The sequence below is a fragment of the Astatotilapia calliptera genome, chromosome 6 (assembly GCF_900246225.1).
Source record: "Astatotilapia calliptera chromosome 6, fAstCal1.2, whole genome shotgun sequence".
NCBI lineage: Eukaryota > Metazoa > Chordata > Actinopteri > Cichliformes > Cichlidae > Astatotilapia > Astatotilapia calliptera.
In genome coordinates, this window is record NC_039307.1 from 1,570,689 (window position 1) to 1,592,393 (window position 21,705).

General features: G+C 40.5%; 1 protein-coding gene across 2 annotated transcripts in view; it reads right to left on the reverse strand.

Moving 5' to 3' along the window:
• The window catches only part of LOC113023548 (CD48 antigen-like), a 35,625-nt gene extending 18,767 nt beyond the window's left edge, over positions 1-16,858 (reverse strand). The window contains exons 1-3 of one of the 2 annotated variants that reach the window (XM_026169631.1): positions 16,796-16,858; positions 16,583-16,697; positions 2,248-2,556 (exon numbers count right to left, since the gene is read on the reverse strand). In XM_026169631.1, the coding sequence (XP_026025416.1) occupies positions 2,248-2,556; positions 16,583-16,619 (346 nt within the window). In that variant the 5' untranslated portion in view covers positions 16,620-16,697; positions 16,796-16,858. Of the gene's footprint in view, positions 1-2,247; positions 2,557-16,582 lie in introns of both variants that reach the window. The other variant, XM_026169632.1, reaches the window with a different exon arrangement.
• Between the last annotated feature and the right edge of the window lie 4,847 nt (positions 16,859-21,705).

The window sequence follows — 21,705 nt, forward strand, 5'->3', positions numbered from 1 at the left end:
CGTACTACATACCAGCTGTTGGCAGTAAAGTCCCACACTGTCTGTTGTAGACCATGTGGGTCTGCCCACACCTCCCCATATGAACTCTAAGGGTCTGTTTGTTGGGTAAGCAGCGATCCTGGAGCAGGGCTTTGAATTTCAGGTGAGCTACTCTGATGTCACAAACAACACAAACTCTTTTTGTGCTCGTTTCCCTTCAACCAGCAGCTTCTGACTGTTCTGTTCAATCGTTTTTCTAAACGTCTCGGTCACATCTTTCCTGTGAAGCTCTGTGGACTCAAAACCTCAACTTCTGTGGAAGCCTTTCTTCTTGGTGTTACTGGTTAAATCAACCACAGGTAGCGTGATGATGATGAGAGGAGATTTACTGCAGAACTGTCTGAAAACAAACCACACGAGTAGGGATGGGTACCAGTATCTGGTGCCATTATTGCACCAGTTCTGACATAAACTGTAGTAACCAGACCGAAAACCAGCACACATTTCGGTGCTTTTATTTTTTCCTGAGATGTCACACACTTTGGATTCTATCCAATAATTTTACCTTTCCGAGGATAGTAGGCGGGCCCAGGTACGTACGTTCTTTTAGAGCAGAGCTACAGATTAAAAATGCCCAAGGCGAAGCGGTCAAAAGTCTGGCTGTACTTCACAGAAAAATATGCAAACTCAGCAGCCTGCAACAAGTGCTTTAAGCTGATACTGTGATACTGTCAAAGGAGGTAACTCCTCGAATCAGATGAAACACCTGGTGATGCATAGCGTTTTTTTAAAAGCCGAGAAATGCACCGTATTTGATAGCTTGCTGCGAGACCTCACACCGAGCGCATCTACTGCGGGCCCGGAGTTAGCAACATCCCCCAGGAACCCGAAGAGCAGAGTCCTGGCCCCTAGCCCTGCCAGTGTAGCAGAAATGATGAGGGTGATGATGGCAGCAGCAGCCGTTCTTCTCTGCGTGAGTAGCTTAATGTTGTTCGTGTGTAATTTACGTTGAGTAGGCTAACCACGTTATTACATTAATGCATGTAAGGTGAACTAGCAAACATCATCATAGCTACATGCTGCTGTCTTCTTGTTTGATGGCAGATACTCCCTTCACCCTGGCCAAAAAGGCTAAAATGACCAAAGAAAAAGTGGGAAACAGCTAAACATGAGAGGTTTTTGGACAAAGTTTGTTTTCTCCATTGTTTAAGCACCAGCATCGTTTCAAAAGTACCGGTTTAGCACCGGTATCGGATAAAACCTAAACGATACCCATCCCTACACAGGAGAGACAGCAGACTGCCAAACCTCCATTATATCCATTTGAATCTCATTATAAAGGTTTATGAGGGATTTCTCAGGTTTCCTGTCAAACTAGCATCACTATCAGCAGAAGGTGCTGAAGAGGACACAGAATAAACAAACGCTCTGATTCAAATCCTCAGGAAAGGAAGAAAACAACACAAAGACATGATTCTGTGTGTGGGTTCCCGTAACTACATGACTGTCGTTGGTTTCCTACGACACAGACAGCAGCTTTGTAGTCAGACACAAACATTACAGCACAACGTGTTGCTTCATGATGGAAACCACAGCTCGTGTTTTGTAATGTGTTCCTCTCACAGCAGCAGCCACAGGAAGTCGCCATCAACAACAAACCCGTCAAAATAAAAGTGTCTGTTCTGCTTGTTAGGCAGTGTAACACTGTAGGCCACACAAGACTGACAGGTGGCAGCTGGGCTGTTCACATATACATGTTTGACTGTAAGAAGTAACTGTTAATGCTTCATAAAGAAGTTCAATACCTTAGAAACTCACAGGGTGCTGTGCTGAGCTGTGATTGGGCGATAGTTAGGCACTAGTGGGAACATGGCCAATGAGGCTTTGTGTTACTTCTCTGTGGATTAACGTGACCATGAAATGGGAAACATGTTCAAGTAAACAGGAAGTTTTGTGTTTTGGTTTAAAAAAGCTGTTAAATAAAAACGTGTTAATTTCAGTTGTTCTGCAGGATTTTCTAAGAACAGTGTTTAAAGTTTCTGCTTTGTCCTGTTCTTTCATTCACTTTGTACACATCAGTAATGTTGGTGAAAACACTGAAGTCAAAGCTGATTATTCCTTTCACACCAGACATTTGTGGGATTATAAGTACAAAAAGCTGTTTTTATTCTGATGATATGACCAAACTAATGAGGAACATACAGACTGAGGTCACATATGGAGCTGGGATGTTGCACAAAAACATACCAGAGTAAATGTGAGACTTACCGTACACTGTGAGCTTATATGATGATGTGAAAACTTTTCCTGTTTTAGAGTCGACAGTATAAATCCCTGAGTCGTCCCTCTGCAGCTCTGTGAGTGTAAAGAGTCCAGAGTTTCTGTCCCACTGAAGTCTGTTCATGTAAATGTCCTTGTGTATTTCAAATCCCCCCTTAATCACATGAGCAATATTCGTTCTTCCATATAACAGAAATCCTACGTCTTTCTCCTGCACAGAGTCAGGTAGAGTGATGTTTCCTCCCACAGTGCCCGTCAGGTTCTTCTTCACTTCCTCAGAAGCAGAAAATCTCATCACTGTAAAATATGAAGAGATCCAACAGTCAGTGAGAACTTTAATGAAAGTGATCAGAGATCTTACAAAGAGCCACAGAAAGTAAGTGAGGATTAACTCCAGGCAACATGAAGCACGAGGAGGGTGAAGCTGATACATGTGAGCTGCATCAGTGACAGGAGGAACTCAGCCTCACACATTTTACACCAATCACAACAACTTCTTACTTTTTGATCTGGTTGTGACAAACTAAACATTTACAGCTGCAAAAAGGTCGTTGGTGTCGAATAATGTTCAAATGTCATGAAGCCATATTTTATTCACAATAGAAGATAGAAAACATTTCACATGTTTAAACTGAGAGAGCTCATTTTTAATCTGATGGCAGCAACACGTCTGTAAACGCTGGACGGGGTCATGCTTCCTCTGCAGACGTGCAGACTGATCAACTTGTTTCTGAGAAACTCGGCCTCTCGAAGACTACGTCCAGACGTACACGGGTATTTTTGAAAACAGAGATTTTCTGTTTCCGTTTACAAAAAGAAATAAATAAATAAATAAATCCTGTTCACACGTAAACGCCACAAAAAAAAGGAAAACGCTGCTAGGAACATGCCAAAGCAACACGTGGTGATATAGTCCTAACCGTGTAGAAATGTTGGCCAATAGGAGTCTAGAAGCCTGGGTGGGAAAGAGTGAACAAAGCTGGGGCAGAGAAGCAGAACTGAGTCCTGTGTGGAGGGACAGTAACTGTGTGTATGTAAGCATTTAAACACTGCAGAGAGTAACATTAACAGTATTCTGCGTAAGTCCGCTATTGTAGAAATTGATTTCACCGAAACAATAACGTGGTTCACAGTGTGACGTCAAAATATGCGCACACCTTTGACGCCGTTTTCCTCGTCCACACGTAAATGCAAAAACAGAGTTTTTGAAAATCTCCACCCTGGCCAGAGTTTTTAAAAGTCTCAGTTTCCTGTGACCGAAAACGCCGTTTACATGTGGACGAAAAGTGGAAAGGCAAAAATACCCGTGTACGTGTGGACGTAGCCTGAGGGCGTGTCCAAATTCATGGGCTGCATCCTCCTGAGGACGCATTTGTAGACCGATTACGTCACAGCGACGCGATGAAGGCTGTCCCAATTCGTAGACTCCTCCGAATGCAGCCGACAAACGCGTCCTCCTTTTCCCCGAATTTGAGGGATGGGTCGGGTGTGTCCTTCATGGCCCACCATATCCCAGAATTCATAGCGCGTCTCAGCCAATTCCAGTTTTTAAAAATGGCGGCCGCTACTAAGTTTTAAAATTACTCTTATTAATCTTTCTGGGTGACAAAATAAACTCTTCTGTAGCTGTGTAAACTTCAAATATCTGCTCGGTTTATAAAGATGTTGCATATTTGCTAGTGACGTGCGATACCACTGATTTTCTTTCCGATCTGATACCAAGTAAAATCCGGGCTGATATCAACGATACTTTGTACAAAAACATTTTTTTACTGTATCTTTTATTGTATCTCAAATTATAGCTTCATAATGATTACAGGACGTCAGGTTACTTGTTCTTGTCACTCAATGATGCAGAATTATTATATAGAAATAAAAAATAAATAAATAAGAAGTTGTGCCTATTTGAACATGTTGCCTGCCTGCAGCACTAAAGGACTGTGACAGACGTCTGTCTCGCCCTAGCAGCACCCGTCCTTCTCCTCCTCTTCAGTTCGCCTCAACATACGCTCGTCATATTCTGTGATATGATTTACTCGGAGGTGTCTGACGAGGTCAGTGGTGTTGCCACAACACCTCACTGTCGTGCCACATGTATGTTTGCACATAACTCCATTTACGCTCAGCCATTGTTGAGAGTGCGCACGCCGGGGCTGCCACACAGTTATACAGCCGTATTTCGCACATGACTATAAAAGGCAGAAGAGGAAGTAGTTCGTTTGAATGTAGACAATCCAAATGGTATCGTTTCTTTCCACTTTGTTCCTGTAAATAATAAACTAAAAAATTATCCAAAATTAATAAAATATCGATATTTTAATATGAGAATCGATTCTAGAACATAAATTACTGGTATGGGAGGAATCTCACAAAAGTTTGTCTTAATTTTTTTTCTCCCATGTCCCTTGCGGGACTCGGTACTTTTGCGGTTTTGCTTCCACCACGAAAAAAAACCAAACCCCATCACACTTCATGCACAGCTCTCTCTCAGTGTATTTCAAGAACAGTTTTCCATCTAAGAATCTTTTTCTGCATTATTTGCTGCTTGTTATGCACCAGTCTACTGTTGTGTTGTCATGTTTCGTCTGTGTGCAGGCAGGAGAAGGACCCAAACGCAAAACTCACGACAACAAAATTAAACTCAAAAAGCTGCTTTGTTGCAGAATGGCATGGAAAACTAAACCAAACTGGGACATGGATAAACTGACACGCAGGGAAACACAGCCATGAGGGAGACTACGATACACAGGGCTTAAATACACTGAGGGATAACGAGGGAAAGAGACACAGAAGGAGAGCACAGCTGGGAGTAATCAGGCTGGACGAGACAAGGGAAGCAAAACTAGAAACACTGACATGAGACACGGACCTTCAAAGTAAAACAGGAAACACACTGACTGAACTCTAGACATGCAAACTTCACAGCAACTGGGGAGACAGAACATAGGGACCTGAAACATGGTACAGAAAGGCACAGTAGACACAACATGTAACACAGGGAAGCCACATTACAAGAACTAAGCCTATGATAACCATAACTGAAACCTAGGGAAATAACAACTATAAAGATCAAAACAGCACAACCCACATGAACATAATGAACTCGCAGGGAAAGAGAAAAACTAAATACAGTGAACATAGAAACACAAGACCTCTTCAAAATAAAACAGGAAACATAAGACACAGACATGAAACACATGAAGGGCAAGGGAGACTTAACAGGGGTTGGAGGACACAAGGGGAATCTAATAACAAAGAACTATAACAACCTAGGCAAGATAAAAAATGAACTTAGAAAACCTAAAGGGCTTAATCATAAACTAAAACTCCAAAACGCTGGGTCATAAGACCCAGGATCGTGACATGTGTACAGCACTGTCGGCCACTGTTTTATAAAAACTTCATTGTATTTAAATGACTTCCAACAAGAAAGCTTAATTTCTGCTAATTATCATAATTGATTAATTTTAATTCAGATTGGAACTAAGCCTGAACTAAGATATGAACCCCAAGTTGTCCTCCAATGCCTTCATCAGAGTTACTGTGTGTGAATGTAGTTTAGTTTGCACTTGTGTTTAGAAGTGGTTGCATGAGTGGGTGTGAATGGGTGAATGAGGCATGTTGCATAGAGCGCTTTGAGGAGAGTAGAAAGCGCTGTATAAGAACCAGTCCATTTACCATCAGGTAAACTTCAGATGTTCATGGTCTTCAGTTTTTGTTCTACTGCAGAATATTTTAAGGTTATCTGCTATAAAAGGCCAGAACAGGAAAATCTCCTTCATGTTTTTCTGTTTTATCCTGAGTTACTTTGACACAAAGGCCTCTGCTGTGATGTCACACCTCTGATGAAGTGTCAGCCTTCTTTTTATAGATAAATACAGCGCTTCCTCGCTGTTACGTGGTTCGCATTTTGCGGCCTCGCTGTTTCGCAGATTTTGTTTGGTGCAATTCTGCATGCTTTTTTTTTTTTTTTAACAGTCATTGTGTTCGCGTGTTGATTGGCTGTAGACCATCGTCAATCTATCTCGTGCTGCGTCTCCTGTACTGTATGTTTGTAAGTTTTCTCCCCAACAAACACAATGTCGATGAAACGTCGGCACCTGCAGGTTCCTTTGGCTTCATTCTACAACACTGAACTTATTTTCCTACCAAGGTTTGAACTTTGAGTGTTTAAACAAGAGAAGAAAAGTGAAAATGTTCATGTCTGTCTGAGAAAAGTGCACAAAGTGTGTAGTGAGTGGTTTTAGAGCCTTAAACCATCTATAATAATTTAAAAATAAAAAATAAAGTTTGCTACTTTGCGGATTTCACCCATTGTGGGTTATTTTTAGAACGCAACTCCCTCAATAAACGAGGGACCACTGTATATTAAACATAAAAATATGGACATGTACTCATAAATGATCAGAATTATAATATTTCTGACTGTCTGAGGCAGAATTTCCTCGATTCAAATGGAATCGAATTGATTCTAGACGATATCCAGCCTTTGGCTACGTGCACACGTACACGGGTATTTTTGAAAACGCAGATTTTTCTATGTGTTTGCACCTTTCGTCCACACGTAAACGGCGTTTTCAGTCACTGAAAACGGAGATTTTCAAAAACGCTTACAAAGGTGGAGATTTTCAAAAAACGGAGAAAACGCAGCGTCAAAGGTGTGCGCCTATTTTGACGTCACACTGTGCGCCACGTTATTGTTTTGGTGAAATTAATTTCTACGATGGCAGACTTACACAAAATACTGTTACTGTTAACCCTCTGGGATCTCCGGACGCGCTGGCGCATAAAAATCACATGACCAATTTAAGATGACACAGCTGCAGCGAGTCAAAGTCTCCATTTCAACTTGGGTCAAAAGTGCGGACTTCAAACTACATACCAGTTTTTGAATTGTGTCGATGGGCCACGTAAAACCAGAATTGTGATAAAACATACACGCAATGTTTTTATTCTGAACAAAACAGCGGCGTTTACAGCGGGAAGGACGGTAAAAACGTCATTTACGGACAGCGCTAGCAAACACTCTCCGCTTGCGAGCGAAAAAAGAAAAAGAAAAAGCACCACTTCCCTATTGGTGTTAGAGTTTACCATGTCAGCCAATCAACAAATTGATAAGGCAACATGTGACACTTGGTTGTTTGGGGAGAAGGGGAAGTTTTTAGGAGTGACACCCGCGATGGAAAGCAGGCGAGCAAAAGAAAGAGAGAGAGAGAGCGAGTTTTCATATGTGAGACATTAGTGACGTTCAGCGTGTTTGGAGGCTGTAGTTAGTGTGTTGTGTAGTTCTTGTCTTGTATTGTGTGTCAGTTAGACTGCTCAATTTCACACTTTCTCCAAACAAAGCCGTCACAGGCAGATTCCAGTGTAAACGCTGTTCCCACATGGAAAACTGGACGGATGCACCTCCTGCTGTCAGACCAGGGGCCCGTTCTTTGTACGTCGCTTACTACATCCAAGATCAAATCATCGCGCTAACCGTGAGCTCGCTAATCCGGTTCCCCGAACACACCTGCTGTTGACGATTACTACAGCTGGACGCAGGAATGTGACATCACTGGGTGTCATAAAAGGGGCTACGCATCGATAGTAGAAACATTGATCGGCAACCCGCTGATTGGTCGGCGAAAATGTCGAAGGGGCGTGCTCGGTATTTTCCGGCAGCAGAGCAAGAACTCTTGAGTGAGGGATTTCAGGAGTTTCAGAGTTTAATTAAAACGCAAGAGAACACTGCAAAGGCTGCAAAAGCAAGGAGAGAGGGCTGGCAGAAAGTTGCTGACAAATCAAACTCGTAAGTAATTCAATAATAATAATAATAATGGATTGGATTTATATAGCGCTTTTCAAGGCACCCAAAGCGCTTTACAATGCCACTATTCATTCACTCTCACATTCACACACTGGTGGAGGCAGCTACAGTTGTAGCCACAGCTGCCCTGGGGCAGACTGACAGAAGCCAGGCTGCCATATTGCGCCATCGGCCCCTCTGGCCAACACCAGTGGGCGGTAGGGTAGATTTATCATATCACACTATATTATCCAATATTATATTACATTATATTATATTATAATATGTTATATTATATCCCCTTTCACATTAGAGCCACAACAGGACCCACTAGAACATGAGAACAAGTAAAAGTGAAATATAAGAATATTCTACAGAATGGTAATATTTATCACTTATATTGCTTGTCGTCTCTTGGAAAGAGACCCTGAAATAATCTGTTTGTTTGTTCATAACAGCAACCAAGAAAAGGGCAGAGCAAAAAAAAAGACAGGTGGTGGTCCTGCACCCCCTCGTCAACAAGTTGGTTAAGTAAATAATACCCTCACGGGAAAATCGATATCTCTCTATGAGCACACTGTCGCGCTGAGCTAAAGGATCCTGTCTGTCCCGCAATATACGCTGAATTCTGAGGACTCTCCTTATCAATCTTGCACCTTCCGCAATGGGTTGCTCGCGTAAACGGACAGGATATGACTGCGACAGACTTCCCAAATCCACCTTCGCTTTTATAGCCGTGGTCTCTCATCTTGATTACACGAAGTAATTTACAATTGCTACTCTGAAATATGAATTACATCTGTAATAATCACATACATGTAATAGAATGTTAATAGTACATTTCCCTTTTTTAGGAAATGACCTGTATGTATCTGTGTGAAATCAATAAAAGGATCAAGTGCTGCATTATCTTTAGTTACATTGATGTTATTTATTTATGGTGAAACAGTGGTGGAATATCGCTGTTGCTTTCGTATGAATGACGCGGACATACCTGCGTGGCCGCGATCTAATCCTGTTTACATAAAGTAAACCTGCTCCCGAGCAGGTTTACGCTTACGGCTCTGTTGCTATGACAGCAAGTCCCGGATGAGCTTCGGGGAACCGACTGATCCAGGATCACGCGAAATCGTCAACAATCTAATCCGGCTAACCTACTTAGCGAGGTACGAAGAACGGGCCCCAGCAGGTTTAGGCCTGTGCTGTTCTCCTCCGTCTTATACTGAACACAAACTATTTTTTTGGACCAGCACAAATAATTTGTGTGCCTTCTTATTTGATGCAGCACAGCTGATTGTTCTGTAAATAGATTTAAATGGTTATATAAAAACGCCTGAGGCCTTGGCTGCATTTTTAGGTAAATAGTACCATATAACTTAGTTGTTTGCAAAACTTTGTACATTTCTAAAAAATTATGCACAATTTCTATTTGCATTTCAAGTTGTGAAAATGATTCGTTAAACATGTTTGTGGGTTTTACAGTAAAAAATAACTTTTTTCTACTCTGATTTTGAATTTTTTTGTCTGAATTTAGATCTTCTGTGCTAATATAGTATACCAAAATGAAAAAAATAACTTTTTTAATAAATAACTATTTTAAAAGGTGAAAAGGTAAAAGTAGTCAAAAAACGGCCAAATATACCCTGGACCACAGAGGGTTAATTTTACTCTCGGCAGTGTTTAAAAGCTTACATATTCATTCATTCATTCATTCATTCATTCATTTCAGGCACAACAAATACATATATTGAACGTAAAGTGCACAAAACAAAAAATTACCTGAAAAGGAGTGGGACGAAGAAAACTTATTAAATCCCACCCCTATACTCACTCATCAACAAAAAAACAATAAGCTTCCCACAGCTATGCCCATCGTTACAACCAAACAAACCATCAAACCATCAACAGCCCCGGGCACATGCAAGCATGTCAACGGCAGCTCACAAACAACAATTAGAACCATCATAACTAAATACAGAATATATATTAATTATAAATTGTGTTACCACAGGTAACAGGCAGTAATAATTACATAGTGACAAACACACATACATACATATATATCTACACACACATGTACATACATACGCACACTTTTTCTTTTTTTTTGGAATCCATACCAGCAATGGTAAGAGGACAGACATTACAGAGCACACTAAAACCATCATTGAGTATACTGTGACCAGACCAACTGTTTGTAGAGGAATTTAAATCTATGAATATTTTTGCATTGTTTCAATTGTAAACTCAGACTGCTCCAGATTTTCACACCACATACAGACACACAAAAACCTTTACGGGTTGTTCGAGTTCTGGGTAATTTGAATTCTCCAAAGCCTCTCACATTATGAACCTTTTCTCGAATTTCAAATATAATTTGTAAATTTGCAGGTAGAAGTTTATTAAAGGCTTTATACAAAATTATGGATGTATTGTAATTAACCAGATCCTGAAATTTAAGTAACTTTGCCTGAAGAAAGAATTTGTGAGTATGATCTAGATAACCAGCCTTGTGAATAATACGCAGTGCTCGTTTCTGTACTGTGACTAATGGATTAGTTGTATTTTTATATGTGTTTCCCCACACTTCCACACAATATGTAAGATATGGAAGAACCAGGGTACAGTACAGAGTACGAAGTGCATCTTTATCAAGGTATGGTTTCACTTTGTTCAAAACTGCGAGGCTTCTGGAAATTTTGGTTTTTATGTGTCTGACGTGGGGTTTCCATGAAATTTTGTTATCAATTACGACTCCCAAAAATTTGTTTTCACTCACATTATCAATTGGTACACCTTCACTGATAATTGGTAATTCTATATTATATTTTAAATTACCGAAAAACATTGCTTTAGTTTTATTTATATTTAATGATAATTTATTTATATCCATCCATTTTTTTATTAATTTTAGCTCCCTGTTTACAGTCATTACAAGATCAGTATAATCATCGCTACTGAAAAATATGTTGGTGTCATCTGCGAACAGTATGAGTTTAAGTACTTGAGAAACATCAAAAATATCATTTATGTATACATTGAAAAGTTTTGGTCCCAACACTGACCCTTGGGGAACACCACATGTAATACCAAGTTTCTCTGAATGGTAATGCCCTATGCTAACATATTGTTCCCGACCTGTTAGGTAACTTTTTAACCAGTTACCAGCTTTCCCTCGAATACCATATCTTTCCAATTTATCCAGTAAAATTGAGTGATTGATTGTGTCGAAGGCCTTTTTGAGATCAACAAAAATACCAACTGCATATTTATTTTTATCCAGTGTATCAGTAATTTCTTCTACTGCCTCAATTATCGCCATTGAAGTGGTTCTTTGCGTTCTGAAACCATACTGACCAACATTTATTATTTGATGTTTTTCAAGGAATTTTTCTAATCTTGAATTAAAAAGTTTTTCTAGAATTTTTGAGAATTGAGGCAGTAGAGAAATAGGCCTATAATTGGTAAAACTGTGTTTGTCATTACTTTTATATAGTGGTATTACTTTCGCAATTTTCATTTTTTTTGGAAAACAACCGGACTGAAATGATAAATTACAGATATATGTTAAGGGACTAGCAATATTCAGAATAACCTGTTTAACTACAGACATATTTATGTCATGATAATCCATTGAAGACTTACTTTTACATTTTAATGTGATATTTATTACTTCTTGCTCATTTGTAGCTGAGAGGAACAGTGAAAAGGGATTTGATTTTATATTACTGATATTTTCATTTTTATGACACGGGATGTCCGCTGCTAGTTCCGGGCCAACATTTATGAAGAATTTATTGAACTCATCTACAATATTACTCATGTTATTATTTTCACCATTTGCATCAGTAAAATATTCAGGATATGATGTTCCAGAAGATGCTTGTTTAATTAAGTTATTTAACACATCCCAAGTTCCTTTTATATTGTTTTTATTTTCATATAATCTTCTTCTATAATAAAGTTGTTTGCTCGTTCTTATAATATCAGTCAATTTATTTCTATATGCTTTATATCTTTGTTCCACTTCTTTTGTTTTTACTTTGATAAACTGTTTATACAGATTGTTTTTCTTTTTGCAAGCATTAATAATTCCTTTTGTGAGCCAAGGACTTTTTATCTTTTTTTTCTTTGTCTTGTGTTCGTTTACAGGACAATGTTTATTGTACCACATAGTAAAAATATCTAGAAAATTATCATAAGCCTTGTCCACATCTGACTCTTCATACACCGAACTCCAATCTTGTTGTGCTAAATCGAAATTGAAGGCATGAATTGCTTCTTCATTTATTGTTCGCTTTGCTATCGTAATCTTGGTATCTATTTTTTTTAAATCACAGTCACACAAAGTAAAAACTGGTAAGTGGTCAGTTATGTCACAGACAAGCAGGTCCTGTCCCTCCACACAGGACTGCTTTCTGCTTCTACCATTTCCCACCCAGGCTTTACGTCTGGACGGGATAAAAAAAAAAAACCAAAAACAAAAAACCCCACACAAAAACAGAAAATCTCAGTTTTCAAAAATACCCGTGTACGTGTGGACGCAGCCTTAGTCAGCTGTGTTTCCATCTCCCTTACTGCCACTCTGTCTATTTAAGTGCTCCGTCTTCCTTCGTTTGGTGTCAGGTCATCTGTCTGCTTCCTGTTTCCTGGAGCTTATTTCACGTTTTCAACTATCAGTTTTTCCAGGCTCATGTTTAGGTTTTTTCATGGTTTAGCTAATAAATGGTAAATGGCCTGTATAGCGCTTTACTTAGTCCCTAAGGACCCCAAAGCTCTTTACACGTTCAGTCACCCACCCATTCAAACCCACAAAGATGTCATGCACATGCAAAAGCAGCCAATATCAAATAAAACTATACAGGTCAAATCTGTCAGCACAACCAGCTCGAGGAAGTTTTCACACTAAAAAAACTGTGATAACTGTGAGCTGTGCATTAAAGTTACACAGTGTGGATGAGATACTGGAGCTTGTAGGCACATCGTGCATATTTACATGTTCCTGCTGATACAAGATATTAAAGGTTTTATCTGCTGGAAATACAAACACAAGCAAACATGGTGGAAAGACTACGAGGTGCTTCTGTTGAAGAAAGACACGTTATTTGTACCGTCGTCTTTCTTACAGTGTTTCATGTTTACTGAGTCAGAACCAGGAGGAGACTCTGAACTGGATGCAGCTCTGGATCGATGCTTAATGGCTTCTAATGTAATATTCATGTCTGCTACATCCTGTTCAGGACTCAGAGTTAGAACATTTATAACCTTCCTCAATTTCGATGGCAAACAGAGGAAGCTGTGTCCTGTAATAACACTGAGTATTAGTCTGGCTGTTGCTTGGTGATAACACAATCAGCTGTCAGTGACCAGCAGGCCAAAGAAATGTTGGTAGTTTCCTGTTAGGCCCAGAGTTTGGTTCTCTTTACAGTCTAGTTAGTATTATTTTACTTAGATTTATCTCTGTGTGTGTGTGTGTGTGTATATATAGAGTTTCAACATTTCTATTTTTAAACTTTAGATATAAACAAAAAAAGAAAAATAACACTCACACTCTACTTTCACACACCAGACGCCACAACCACCAAGCTGCTGAAAGCCAGCTGGTGAGAGGAAGGATTTAATGTCCGACAATATTTTCACGGACCGGCCTTTAAGATGTCGCGGATAAATACGACAAATTAAAATGATCCGACCGAGACAGAAACTGGTGTTCTGTAAATATAATAATAAACACAAATTCACTGTGTAATTGTGTAACTTTATTAGCAGCGTCCTCCTGAAATGGGCGAACAACACTGAGAGTAACATCCTCCTCTCTGCCCCTTAATGCTCTCTGGTCACTATGGTAACAGGTAATCATTTCTTTCAAAATAAGACACGACTACAACACAGGGAAAGACCCGGGGAAACAGAGTTAACGATAAAAGCCATGAAAACCGTAAATTTCACACCCGAGCCTCAACTCTCCCGGCCCGGTACGGGTCCCTGACCCAGGGGTTGGGGACCGCTCTAATAGACCATAAGTCACTTTTCTGTAAGATGCCAGTTTAATCAGTCTTCATAGGGAGGGGCCGCTTTTCCCGCCAGTGTCTTAGCAAAACATTTTTTTAGAAGTAAGTTCAGTATATCTTTAGTCACATTTTAATGTTTGTTTAACTTTTATTTTTCTGTTTGAATCGTTCTTATTCCTGACGCTTTATTAAGAATTTGAATAAACAAAGTCCAAACTGAACTAAACTAAACTAGAGGTTCTTTTTATTTTAGCTTTGATTCGGACTCCAGTCGAATCATCTGAAGCTTTATGACGAACGACGCTGCGCATGTTTTTGAATCGGTTCTTTCAAACTTCAGCTCATGAAAACTGCTTCCTGCATCTTTGCTGTGACTGATGACCTTCACTGCTTCACCTTTTCTGTCCACATAAATGTTCCAACATGTTTACTGTAAAATATTATGAGTGACAACATCAGATCATCAGGTTACTTCTGCATCTCCATAGTTCAGCTAATGTGGCGTTTGGTTTATTGGTGTAAACACACCAATAAACCAACAAAAGTAATTTGATTATTTACTCTCTGCTTTTTTATTCTACTCACATGTAAGACGGAACAAAACCAAAAAACACAGTTTTGAACCTGAACAGCAAATTTTAAACACCAAAGATCTTCGATATAATTATCTGTGTCCAGTAAAAGTGTATAATTAATGCTTCTGATCATCAGCCGTCCTCAGCACTTAAACTATGAACTTTTGAAAAGAAACGTCTGAACTGAAACTCCGAATATAAAATATTACAAACGGCTCAATTAAAGACAGAGTGTCGCGGTTACAGGTCCTCAAAGATTTTATTAAAACATTTTAAACCTGGACTGTCAGGCAGTTTGATGCTGTTGATCATCGACGTGATCCAACCAAACATCCGTAAGTTTGTACAAAGGCAAAGAAGTCCAACGTCCAAAACTTGAAAGTTTATGGTTCATTTATCCTGGCGAGCATTAAACAAAGATCCCCGCCCCAGTGCATGCTGGTCCTAAACCAGTCCCTTTATTTATAGAAAATGGTCCTGCGGTTCTTCCTGACTGACCGAACAAGATAAACAACAAACCAAAAACATGAAGAAAATTTTAACACAAATAAACTTTTAAATAATCCAAAAATATAAGTAAACCAACAACAAACTCAAACAAATTTCAAAATAATAAAAATAAAGAACAAAGAGCTCCAACATCAGGTTTAAGCTCCTTGTTATTCTCATTATATATCCTGCCATTAGGCCTTATTATTAGTAGTTTGAAAATCATTTCCTATCATCTGTGTGCAGACGTGAACTGGGTAAACTGGGATGGATGGTCTTAAGGGAATTATAGCTGGGTGGCACAAACGTTTCTGCAGCTGAACGCAGAGTGTTTAACTCTCCAGAGAGCATCAAGCACCAAATTAGGCAACATCTGTGATCTTTCTCACCCAGAGTTAAAGTCACGATCTTGGATTGATTTTTGATCAATCTCTGACTTTTGATGCTCACATCGAGTCTGTGATCCACTTTTGTTTTTTCCATTTAATCAAGTGTTGAACCAAACACGTTTTATGTTTTCTAAATGTGATGAATGTGTGTTTGTAACGTCCTCACATTCATATATTTTCTATTCTTACTGAGACCTCTGCTGCGCTTTAATCTGCACGATCACCAGTTAATCTCACTGCTGTGTGTTTATGGACTGTGGCAGGAAGCCGGAGCAGCATGTCATGTAAGCACAGGACCAAAGAACTATTGCATGTTTTAATATTAGTTTCTATGTTTTTTGTTCTTTGCTGCACCAAACTGCATGAAAGCTGCTGTAAAAATAAAGTTTCACTGATTATAAAGTGGGTTCTGTTCTTGGTCCTCTGCTGTTCATTAACAGCCAAATATCCTTCAATAATCCTGCAGCTGACAGATATTTAAAATACCAACAAGTGCACACAGTCCCACACGAGTGTATGAATATGACCTGGATATAAGTGCACCGATGATCAGTCCAAGTATCAGAGCACCAGCTTACTGTGAGAGAGTAAAGACTACAGGAGGACAATGAGAACTTTTCCTCTTAAAGATGTTAAATGTGTCATGAAATGAATAAAAATGGAAGAACTAAATACATAAATCTGTATGTGAGAAACAGCACGTTGCACTTTTAAATCTGTGTTTTGTTGGTTAATAAAAAATAAACCTGCAGTTTAAACACTTGCAGCTCATCGAGTCGCTCTGTGAAGCTGCTTTAATAGAAACCTCTTAGTGACGAGGCCGCTCGTTTCTACTGTTTTTCTACTTTGACCTGTTTCACGGACGCAGCCCGTGTACGTGTTAATCTGTAGATCATCGTCTTCATGTAGAAGAGGATTTCTATATAAATAACACTGAATTGAAAATGATAAAACACTTTAAACGCAAAGTGCTGCACACTGGAAGTAAATAACCAAACTACAGTTAGTCTCTGCGAGCATCACAGCCCGTCTCATCTCTGTCACAGTGAAATGCAGCTGCTGTAAACTCACCAATCAGAAGAACAATAAGTCTCATACTTGACTCCATCGCAGAGTTAAACGGAGACGGTCATGACCAAATATCCCTGCTGCTGTGTCTCCTCACAAGCTGTCCGTCAAAGAAACTCTTTTTGAAAACAAGAGGAAAAAATATAATTAATTCATTTTAATTCAGACTGGAACTAAGCCTGACCCATAGAAGCACTGGCTTAGTGCAAAACGCACCGAGTCTGCAAACAAGCTACAGCTGGCAGACTCCTCCTCCTATACACGCTATAATGGGAAAACGCCGCGAGGTGAAGAAAACACGAGTCATCATGGGGAACTTTGTAAAAGAACCAGAGGATCTCAGTGGCGCTGTGATGGTGGATGTTACTGTGCTGAGAGTCTGCTGCACTCTGTGAGTTTGAACCATGACTTCAGACAGAATAGAAACACGTGAAAAATGACCTCATAATTTAATTTGCTCTTTATTTCATATTTTAATATATTTTACTTTTGTATTTTCCTACATTTACATCACAGCTGATCTCTGACCGCGTTTGTTCCCCTGCTTCACTTTGCACAGTGTGTGTGTGTGTGTGTGTGTGTGTTCTCGCCGGTCATTGTTCAGTTTCCTGTTGGACTCCTGATCTGTTTCACATTAAAGGTCGTATTTCTCAGGCTCCTGCGATTCACTGCTTTTATTCTGGATTTCTGTTTGTCAGATTATTGATAATCGTAAAGATGGAAACACAGCAGTGCTTTAACTGTGAGCAGAGCTGATGCAAACTGGATGATGGAAACAAGGAGCAACTTCATAAAAAAGATTTTATTTCCTCTCCTAAAGGAGATAACAAAGGAAGCACCTTTCCTTTGTTCCTTACTTCCTTCCTTTCCTAAGTGATCCAGCTCGTTTACTGCTGTGCTGATGCTTCAGAAACTCACGTCAGTCTTTGGAAGTGAACAGATTCTGTCACCGATCAGGAACTGAGACATTTGTAAGATCAGTTTGTGGGTCAGAGGCAGGACAGAGGACACGAGGAAGCACACAACAGAATTGAGGAAAGGTCAGAGGGAAGAGAAAAAAGAGCAAATTTCCTCTTCTGTTTTTACACTGTGGAAGCAAACGTGCCATTTTTAACAGCAGCTGTAAACAAAGATGGCAGCTGCTGCTCCAATAGAACCAGCCTGAGAAACTGGTTTAAAGAACAAACAAGGACATCCTGACTGGTTTCCTGCACGTGACAAACAGCTTTGCTGCTGATGTTCAGCCTCAGTAAGATTAATAAACGTCTCCGTGCTGACTGAAAGCTTCATCAGGCCTCAGTGCTCGACTACAAGCACTCGCTGTGGTCTCATCGATACAAATGATCCAAATAAAAGCGTCCACAGAGCTCTGTTTATTTCAAATGATAAATAAATATTGTTCATGATGCCTGTGATTATAAACATGTCCGAGTCGTGTCACCACGTCAGCGTGACGAAGCACAAAATATATTTGAAGTCATTTATTCTGAACAAATGCAGTTTGTGGTGGGGCGTGGTCTGCGGCTCCGTGCAGGGAGGGCAGACGCACCTGCACAGCATCCTTAATCACGCCCGCCTAGTTAAAAACACGGGGACTCAGGGGTTTGGGTGTGTTGTGGTGAGATGTACATAAAGATGGCTCTGAATGATACGCCGTGGTCCCGCCGTGCCTTATTCTCGCCACACAGTTTAAAAACTGTTTCAATTAATTCTCGAGTCCATCAACAGCTGCAGTGACAAATGTTCCTGTTTAAATATAAAATTCACATTAACACACACACACACACACACACACTGCTCAGGGTCACTCAGCTGAAATCAAACCATCCAAATTACAAAATAAACAAAGAAGAATTCATTTTGAAATAGTTGATAAAATACACACAAATACACACAAATACCAGCAATAACCAGGAAAACCAGTTGACATCCTCTGAGGCCTGCATGGTCCTGCAGCCTGCCTGCAGCCTGCACACAGACTTCAGTAAATGCGTTGCTGGACGACTCGTCCGTCTGAAACACAAACACATGTTGACCTCACAGATACAAAAGCACTGGCTTATGTAAAAAGCGTGGCCCTCGTCTTTGGCCTGGCTGATCATTTTTCTCTGGGACAAAGTAGCTGCTGACGATGGAAGAGAGCAGCAAACAGGATGTGACAGGATGTGTCTGCTCTGGGAACAATGAATTAGCTGTACATGCAACAGTGGCACTGGCAGAGTACCTGCAGCAGAAGCTGCAGCAGCATGCCTGCAGAGCTAAACCACATCATGTTTCCTCTTCTGTCAAATGTGGAACGAATGTGCCTCTAACAGAAGCTGCTGTCTGGCTACTCGGTCCGGTCTGGTGTGCCACAGCTCTGCAGAGCCACTGAAGACATCATCAGCTCTGCTTTCATTTCTGCAGCCACGACCACAGCGCACAGCGTTTGTCACGCAGTCTCTGGCTTTCGACCTTTCCACCTGTGGGACGCTGCTCACACTAGATGGAACAGTTCGCACACGTGCAGACCACACAGGTTCACGGCTGTGGAAAAAACACACCTCCAGTCTTTTTGGAAAGTTGTTGAATTAAAGACGATGTTTGAGGCAGGAGCATCATTGCTCCTCCAGCACAGAGCAGTTTGATGCATCAGCCCACACAGTGTTATAAATATGGACTGTGCTTATTAGAGAAGCGTGCAGCGGTCAGGGCTAAACTCCCACTCAGACCCACCTGTACAACTTTCTATCTGAGCACACGTCCTCCAGTTTTCTGAGAACAGAAACATGATCTGTTTGTTAGAAATCAGTTATTGAAACAGGATGCAGATCAGAGATCTACAGAAATGTTTCGGCCTTTCCAAAAAGCTTTAAATCTACTTCAGATTCTAACGCGGAAACTTGCTTCTTCCGACCACATGAAGACCTGTGACAGTGAGAAACCCTCTGTGAGGCGTCTGGCTCAGTTTCCTCTGTAGTGTTTCAGACTGAGAGCGAGCAGACCTGAGATTATGAAACAGTTCATGCTCCTCATCTTAGTGCACTGACCTTAAGTTCAGTTATTAATGCAGGTTTTTAAAGTGTCTGTTGTTCCTCTGTGCAGACTTCAGCTGGTGTTTGACTTGGACGTGACATTGAAACTATAAATTATGCAAATTCATTGGAAAAGCACCAGCTGCTCTTCATAACGGCTGAAACAGTCAATAAAAGAAGAGGAACTGATGGGTCCTTACATCCTGCTGAAGATCAGTGAGCACACTCTTCATCAGCTTTTATTTTTTGGACCAAAACATCGAACATGTGACGCACAAAAAACAAAGGAACGCAAAACAAACAACATGATGTCATTTTAGTCACTGTTGCACTGAGTCAGGCCTCCATCAACACTAATGCAATATATTAATGCACTTTTAAATGGAATAAACTGAGCTCAGGCACAGGGAGGCTGTGAGTGTTTGGTGTGAATAAGTCCAGACTTGTAAAACATTTCTTCACATTTCACTGACACACAGAGGAACTCTGCTTCTCTTCCCTCTGAATTCATCGTCTCATTTTTCTGTTAATCTGCACAGAAGCAGTGAAACAAACAGACACAAATATTTAAACTTGGTGTTTATAGGAGAGTTTTTGGGGAGATTTGTTTTGCAGAAGCTCGCTGTGGAAAAAACAGGACATGGAAGAAAGATCAGCATGTCCTGATGTTTTAAACAAGAAAAGGAGGAAACTGAGATTCTGGTTCCTCCCAGTCTCCTGAGAAACAGCAGCAGGGACAGTTTCATACATTTCATACTTTTGTGCATATTTGAGGATGAAAAGCTTCCAGCTCTCTCTCTCTTTGTGAGAATCAGATTACATTTACTGGCTGAGAAACACATTCAAACATTTAAGTTATAATAATGGATTGGATTTATATAGCGTTTTTCAAGGCACCCAAAGCGCTTTACAATGCCACTATTCATTCACTCTCACATTCACACACTGGTGGAGGCAGCTACAGTTGTAGCCACAGCTGCCCTGGGGCAGACTGACAGAAGCCAGGCTGCCATATCGCACCATCGGCCCCTCTGGCCAACACCTATAATCGTATAGGAGTCAGTGTAACTTACAGGTTTGGAGGAAGTTTGGTATATTTTTGTATCTCAGTAGACGTTTAGTGTCTGCTGGAAAAATGCTCTCATTCATCCTCAGGTTACACCAATGCTTACAAAAAATTCCCCAATGCCGTCGTCTCATTGCAGCTGTCTCACGTCACCTGATCTCATCAGATTTCACTGAGAACAATACTTTTTGTATTTAAGCCCGATGTGTCTGCAGGGTCACAGCGAGCAGACGAAAAGACCAAAACACGAAACCTGTTCATTCATTCATCGTTTCCACCTCCACGTGTGAAGGTTTCAGATAAATGTTTGGAGGATTTTTGAGTTTAAACACTGAAGCTGTCAAAGGGCAGCTGCAGGTAGAAGATGGTGTGGATGTAGTGATGGAGAACAGAGGTAACTGGTGAGGGCGGAGCTGGGTTTGTGAAACAGGGCCTGAAGTTAAAACTGGTCAGAGCTGAATAAACTCCTCAGCTGAAGGTGACCTGAGAACACGATAAAGCGTATTTACACACGTCGTTAGTGAAATACTGCAGAGGGGGAAGCATAAAACACACGCGCGACAGATGGTTAACAAGGTGAAGCCACGCCCCCTACACAGACAAAGGCAGACAGGTGCTTTCATCCTGACACCTTCATGTGAACTGTGTCAAAGAGGAAGAAGGATCCACTGTTAGCGTGTTCACATCCAACCCTGCACTCAGTTCCTGTCCTCGTTATCTCGGGGCTCTTGTTTGCACACTTTGTCTGTTTTCATGTTTCACAAAGAAGATAAACGAGCTGAAGTCAAGATAATAACACGACTTTAGCTCTGACTGCATCAGACTGAGCGGCGACAGCTGCTGTTGTTCGTGGTGATGAAGTCAAACCATAAAAAGAACAAAGACTCCCACAGAGAGTGACGACTCCACCTGATGCATGTGGATGAGTCTGTGTGGTTGTGACAACATTAAGCTTGTTGTCAGAGCAGCCTGATCTCACAGAGCTGTGGGGGTTTCACAGCAGGCTGCTGCTCTCTCATTTGCATAAAGTTTGCATAAACCAAATG